This window comes from Sinocyclocheilus anshuiensis, unplaced genomic scaffold, assembly GCF_001515605.1.
Source record: "Sinocyclocheilus anshuiensis isolate Anshui unplaced genomic scaffold, SAMN03320099.WGS_v1.1 scaffold289, whole genome shotgun sequence".
Taxonomy (NCBI): domain Eukaryota; kingdom Metazoa; phylum Chordata; class Actinopteri; order Cypriniformes; family Cyprinidae; genus Sinocyclocheilus; species Sinocyclocheilus anshuiensis.
This window is the reverse complement of record NW_015539826.1, coordinates 128653-136407: the sequence shown is the minus strand read 5'-3', so window position 1 is coordinate 136407 and position 7755 is coordinate 128653. Positions and strand designations below refer to the sequence as shown.

Here is a 7755-nt window from a genome sequence, read left to right as displayed (position 1 = left end):
TAGGCCTACATAACTCAGTACTTCATATAGATTACAATATTTATTAAACTTACTATTAACTTACCATTATTCCTCTTTCCATTAACAAGGTTACAAGCTCTGTTGAGTTATATAGTTTATAAGAATTGTACATTATTGTGCTGACATTCACTTTAAAGATTTTTTAATACATTTTCAGATTATTTCACTCAATTGATCGAAGTAGGTCTTCAATACAACAACTCCAAAAAACAAACAAATGGCTCTTGAGTTTAATTTAAACCGTAAGATTTTGTGACAATCTGAATATATACTATTATATATAAAATAGTACTATCATTTATTTTACTTTTTTCTGTTAACAGGTAGGCCTACATAAATGCTTTATGATACATATACACTTTTATTTGCACCAGTAGCCAATAATATATATTTGCACCAATAATATATATATATTGATTATAGCTCACAGATATGGAGGACGAAACCTGCAAAAACAATAAATAAATAAATACACAAATAAATAAATATGCAAATAAATAAATAGATGTGTGTATAAATACACAAATTCTTGTTTAAATACATATAGAAATAATTAAACATGTGATTAAAGTAGGCAAATAAATAAAATAATTGGTGGGCAAATGGAAAATGTTTAAGGAAATGCTAAACTCATCCTATTTATTTTCCTTTGATCACTCATTTATTTCTGAATGTAGTTCCCCGTTTTTTTTTTCCTCTGCGCAATATGCTAATGTGAGGGTGTCAATTATGCAAGAGTATGCGGATCGTGTGTGACGCACTTGAGCGTTTGCCTGCGCATGCGTATTAACTTCATCAGTCAAGGGTACTGATTATTATCTTACGCTTTTTCATAGGGTTAGTTTTGTACTTATAATCATGAGAGAGCTAAATCATAAAAGATATTTGGCCAATGTAAAATATTAATGCTTACATAGCTCTTAATTGCAAAACTGAACCGTTATTTGCTTAATAACCATACTTTTGTCACTTGTATTTTCTGTTCTGATAACTAATGGGGAAAAAACTGTCTGTTCCTCGATTAAACCACTTCATACCAGTTCTCAAGGATGTATATGAGCCTCTGTTTGTACAATAATAAATTGAGAATCAACTAAGATGTAGTGTTGTGTATGTCACTAATTTGGTTCTCCCGCCGTAAAGAGAGATTGCTGCAGATCTACTTGGTTGTAGAAGACTGTTTACTGAGCATAAAAATTATCTTACACGTACCTAAACAACGAGCAGGTAAAACCATCCTAATAAACACTAGCTCTGCTCTGTTGAACGGCAAAAGTGACTTTACGTAGGCCATACTGGATTAACACCATGCATTTTCTGTTCAACGGGAAAGCCACGCCCCCAGCTATGACATGCCCCCGACCAAGTCCATGGTTGACACCCTCTCATTAGCATGTTGCGCAGAGGAAAAATAAATGTGGAACTACATTCAGAAATAAATGAGTGATCAAAAGAAAATAAATAGTATGAGTTTAGCATTTCCTTAAACATTTTCCATTTGCCCACAAATTTATTTTATTTATTTGCCTACTTTAATCACATGTTTAATTATTTCTATATGTATTTAAACAAGAATTTGTGTATTTATACACACATTTATTTATTTATTTGCATATTTATTTATTTATTTGTGTATTTGTTTATTTGTTGTTTTTGCAGGTTTCGTCCTCCATACACAGACAGTGAACTTGCGAGTTTAATGAGAAAAGCTAAATGTACGGCTGCACTTTATCTCAAACTTTGTATACAAACACCACATTGCAAAATTGTAATATCGGTCCATACGAATGTGACATTCAAACCAGATTAAACTAAACTAACCGACAGTGAGGCAAAAGTTGGCCGTAAAACAAAACGTACCAATGAGATTAGCCACTAATTCGCCGAAACGTAACATAGTTACGAATTGACATAAAGGTGTGCTGAACATTCGAGTAGGCTACAATTTCATACTAACACAACGGAGTCCGTTTGAGACACGCCCAAAATTCACCTTTGAAGGACGGCCTCAAGTTTCCCGGTAACAGTATCCCCTCGGATAACCCCGTGAGTTATCGCTTTGAGACACCGCGGGCAAATGCCTAAGGTGTCTTGGCGTGTGATGATGATAGGAACGGACTAATAAAGCACACCGGGCTCGCTGCCTGCCTCCGCATTGGCTGCATTCTCATGTGTTGCTGCTGGCGCTCTATGAATAATTGAAGCGCCGGTGTCTTAACTCAGCCGTTCTCGTGCGCAGAGCCGGAGTGTCGGCTTGTCCCGCAGAGGGAGAGGGGGGTGCGCCACGTCTTCCAAGAGCATGGCCTCCACCCTCATTCTGTCAGATCTTCTTTGCTCTGAAATAAAAACATGAATTCACTTTTCTCTCTGTCTCTCTCAGACACGCATGTGTCTGGCAACCTCAAATTCGCAAGTATTATAAAAATAAAGGACAGCGATTTTTACTGTTAGGAGTCGGTTATAAAGTGCGTTGTCCTTGAACATTAGCCTAAATATGATTCACCCATTCTCTTTTCTTTAGATCTTCGTAAGGATTTGTGTTTTATTTTTATTTTTTAAAAGCAGGCCTATCGGTTTTTCTAATTAAAAGTCCTTTGTGGAATTTAAAAAGCATTCTGAAAAGTCGTTTTTGCTTTTTTATTATTATTATTATATATGTTTAATGTAAGTCAGATCATTTCCATAATCAGAAAATAAATGATTCCTTAATTACAGTTCATTTTGAATATGTTTTTTTCCTACATAACATGGCCCAAAACAAATTTTTTTTTTTTCATTAAAAGGAATTTAATGAAAATATTTCAGTATTATAATTTCATTTAACTGTAAGCCTTAGGGTTCTCATGAGGACTGAAATATCCAATACGAATAAAAATATATATTTTCAGCTGATTATTATGACGATGGCTATTTCATTGGTTCACTCTAAAAAAAAATGCTGAGTTATTTCAACCCAACTTTGGGTCAAATTTGGACTAACCCAAATGTTGGGTTAAAATTTTAATGTAAAAATTTAACCCAACGGTTGGGTTAGTCCATATTTGACCCAAAGTTGGGTTGAAATAACTCAGCATTTTTTTAGAGTGTTCCATATTACACCCCTTTAGAATTTTTGAACGGGAAAAGGGTGATGAAAACTCAAATATAGCCTAAGTTGAGGCAACAGTCTCTGCACATTACCTGCCATAGGATGTTCCTCATGACACATGAGTTACTGGTCTATAGGCCTCTACCTTTCAATAGATCATCAATAATTTAGTCCCCACCACTGGCCACATGCCCCTGCTCTGTGCTCAGCTTAGATTGGTTTACACCATTGTTTGGGGTTATGATATAAAAAAAAAGTTGTTCTTAATTATTAATGATCCGACTTCTCCAATGAATTTAACCCTCCTTCATAATCTCATTAGTTTAACAACTTCAATTTGGACTGATGATCCTTCTTGGCAATTAGGAAAATTTATAATTTAGGCTGAAAAAAAAAATTCCGTGCAATTTAGTCCTATAATTAGTTGTTACATGTTACGTATTTTAGTGGATTAAGTTGGCATTTCTTTCGTGCGTAAAGAAAACTAAAACAGTATACTAATATTGAATATACACTCTAAAAAATGCTGGGTTGTTTCAACCCAATTTTGGGTCAAATATGGACTAACCCAACTGTTGGGTTAAAAAGTTAATTTAAAAATGTAACCAAAATTTAACCCAACAGTTGGGTTAGTCCATATTTGACCCAACATTGGGTTGAAACAACCCACAGCATTTTTTAGAGTGTAGGCTTTAACTCTATATTATGTTTAAAAACGTAATATTTAATACATGCTAAAAACGAATTTGATTGTTTCAACTCGCGTATATTCATAGAGGAAAGAGGAAAGTAGAGGAAACTAATGAAAACAATTAAGGATATCAAATACAACAGCACACACAATTATTTTACAATTTCTGTAATGTGAAAAAAAACAAGTTTTTCCATGTGAACCCGTTCGGCTCGAGTCAAGCGAATTTGATTAACGGGAAACATTGTTAGCATTATTTCACATTTAACCTTTTTATATAACTGTTTCAAATTAATATTACATACGTACATTTTTATAATACGTACATGTATAACAACATCATCTTTTAACAGAACGTCACAATTATACTTTTTGAAACCTGACAATGAACTGAGGCTCAAAACGACTCGGATGATCATCGTCTTACCTGAGCATCGTCTCTTCCTTCCCTTGAGCTAACAACTCTCCCTTCAGCTCTCTGACTGTTTTATACCAATATACAATTAATATTGCATCGTCATTACTTAATAATTTCAAATCCCTCTGCACAAAGCCGTGACAGACATTTATTATTCAGCGGTGTCTGCTTAAACAAGTTGGCAACCCTAATGAGAAAAGAGGAAAAAACGCTTAAAATTAGCTTGATTTATTTGTTCTCTCTATAAATTATCTTTAAATTAGGTGGTGATTGATCTATATTATTTCATTAATGTTTAATCACAACTGAGCTCACGAAACGTATTAATAAAACAGCACTAGTCTTAAAAAATTAATGAGATTACAATGATTTTTATGCGAGTAGCTTTCTGGATATAATTTATGTAAAACTGTGCAATCCAAGTGCATGTATATTTGTATACATATTTTATTTCTGAGATTTTTTATATTTTTTTTTTGCTCCTATATATTGAAAATGGAAATCAGACACTTTGTTATCCTGTTTTTCATATGTGTAATTTAAATAATAAAATAGATAAATCTCCCACAAAGGCTTTGAAAAAAAAAATCAACAATTTATTAAATAACATTCAAAGTCACACATTTTGTAAAGTGAGAGTGATTGCAGTGGCTACATTAATGCAAATAGCAGCATTCTTCAATACATCATCAGTTTTTGCATATCAGTATCACTTCAACTGATGATCGTTCACGAAAAAAAAAAATAATAATCGTGACAGTTTGTGAGAATAGGCCTATGTGTGATTTCCACCATGATTGCATTCACATCTGACAAGACATTCAAACAATTATTACAAACGCTATAGTACACATATTTCAAATGACATTCCATGTGATGGTATGCTATAAGGTAGACCTTGTGCGCAAATTGTATAATATAAATTTTTAAATACCAAAAACACACGTACACACTTCAAAATATAATTTCACGTGTGATAATACTGAAACAAAGTTTTAGTAGCAGTTAATCTCTTGGGGAAAAAAAATATTCAAAGTTGTATTATTTCAAATGAAAGCTTTTTTTAAGGATTCAAAAGTAATATAGTGCTAAATTAATATCCGTTTTACATTACGATGTCCATGTCACACAGTGCATGTTCCTGTAATTATTTTATAACCATAACAATGTGTAATCACGATCAGCTAAAATAATAACACATTAAGTGCTACACGTTTTTCAGTAGTGTTACTTTCTCGTACAAATACAAAATACCATGAACACTGTAATGTAAACTGTGATGAATCAATATCATTTCAAGTTTGTTTAAAATGGTAAGTTACAGTGTGCGAATTATTCGGCCTTCTGTGAGCTGAGAAAATTCTGTGAGTTATTTTCAGGACGTATAACCGTTTGAGGTTTGTCGATCTCGAGCAAACCAAAATTCCTTTTTGCGCCACTTCCAGTCAAACAGAAATGTTTCGTTTTTTTTTTTTGTTTTTTTTTTTACATAAATTCCGATATTAATGCTTAGTGAAAGTGCTCGAGCAACCATAGTGTTGCTGTGGTTACCGCAGGCACACACGGCCACGACTTAATGAACTTGTAATGTAACTTTTGTCCTTACTAAAATGTGCAAATGCATATATTTTTAAGACCCTTTGACTTCTTTATGAGGGAGGTCAAGTCTTTATCCGGGGTTACTGCCGCCCTGGAATAATTCGCACACTGGTTCCATCAATTGGAGGCGATATGAAATGTACTTGGAGTCTTTATAGGCTGATTAAAAGAAAATATTTAGATCCCTGTGGTGTTCCTAAAATGTCTACTTTGCTCTACCAGCACTAGTGCACTGCTGAATATTTCATCCTTTTCTGTTTTTGCCGTTGATTACAGAACCAAACCCGAACCACGTTCTTCTTTAGATCCAACTTCTCCGCGATAGCCGCGATTTTCTCCGACGACGGTCGCGGTTGGATGGCGAAATACGCCTCGAGCGATCGCTTCTCCGGAGCCGCGATGGAGGTGCGCTTTCGTTTCCTCTCATTCCCGTTAAGAAGCTCTGGTTTGCCGTTTTTCTCCCGGTAAGCCGCTTCAGCCTCCTCCAGCCAGGCTTGGAGGACGGGTTTGAGAGCGATCATGTTGTTGTGGGACAGGGTTAGGGACTCGAACCTGCAGATGGTGCTTTGGCTCAGCGAGCCGACACCCGGGATCTTCAGGTTGGCCAGGGCAGAGCCCACATCCGCCTGGGTCACTCCGAGCTTTATCCTCCGCTGCTTGAACCTCTCCGCGAACGCCTCCAGCTCTCTGGGATCGGACTCCACGTCGTTGACGCACGCCATCCCGTTGTGGACCGACAGGGTGTGCGGGTGGCCCATGACCATGGCTTGGTGTAAGTGACTAATTTGCAGGTGGTGCTGGTGGGCTTGAGTGGTCATCACCGACGGATCCGGCGGCGCACCCATGCCGCTGACCGATAAACTCGAGGAAATGTGGTCGAGCAGATCCCCCTCCAGGGTCTGGTGGCTGAGGTGGTGGTGATGGTGCGAGGGCAGGTTGGATGAAGGGTGGGATATGGGCACTGTGGACGAAGAGGAGGTGCAGGGCACGCTGCTCATGGTATGGTAGGTGACGTCCGTCTTGAAAGGGTGACTCTTGCCGTGAGACACGATGTCAGCCGCCACCAGAGCTTCAGCGCGGGCCAGCAGACTCTCATCAAAGCCGCTGAATATATTGCCCTGGAGCTGCAAGTAAGAGCGCGCATATGGAAGTCAGTGGGGAATTGTGTCAACTCCGGGTTAAAGAACATTCCCAAGCACCCTCCTCAAAGCACAGGTCATAAAAATTAATATGAAAGCAGTAGCTTTGCTTGGAAAGGTATGTGGGGGAGAGAGAGAAAGAGAGCGAGAGAGCGTGAGCTCAGAGGAAAGAAAGGAGAGGCTGGGGAGGGATGGATGGATGGATGCTGGAGCTACTCAAAACACCTCAAAGTGACAGAACGAAGACAATACGAGGAGTTTAACGTGAGACGTACCTGCGGGGCAGGTAGGCACACCCGCCGCATGCCCTCGGAGCTCGGGTGCAGCGCAGGGTGCATGGAGAAGTGCTGCTTGCCGTTCATGGCCATCACCCCCGGCTCCCCCCCCCCCACCCCCCCTGCCTGCTCCTGTCTTCAACTTACAAGTGGTCTGACGCGCAAACATAGGCTACTGTACCACATGAAAAATGTTAGCCACTATTTCAATACTTTACTCTTCATCAGCAAAGTGATTATTTGAAATGGGTAAAAAAAATATGCCGGTAATTTTACGGACATTTCCGTTAACCCTAAAACACAACGCAATGAAGTGCAGAATTCTAAAACACCTGTAAAAAACAAATACGGAAAAATCCTTCATATCAGTATATTAATACAGTACATTTTGCGGTTTTGTCTATATATATATATATATATATAGGCTATATATTTTACAGTGCAGTTACTTAATAGCATGCATATTACTAGCATGTGGACTATTTATTAGGCTACTTAAAAAGCAGATATTAATGCCTTAATCT

The 7755-nt window shown here is 37.4% G+C and overlaps 1 protein-coding gene across 1 annotated transcript; it reads right to left on the bottom strand.

The window, feature by feature from the left end:
- Positions 1–5836: 5836 nt before the first annotated feature.
- Positions 5837–7324, bottom strand: pou4f3 (POU class 4 homeobox 3). Its single transcript, XM_016480431.1, has 2 exons — positions 7232–7324; positions 5837–6941 (listed from the first exon to the last, which is right to left on the bottom strand). The coding sequence occupies exons 1-2, from the start codon at positions 7322–7324 to the stop codon at positions 6042–6044; spliced, it is 993 nt and encodes a 330-aa protein (XP_016335917.1). The 3' UTR covers positions 5837–6041.
- Between the last annotated feature and the right edge of the window lie 431 nt (positions 7325–7755).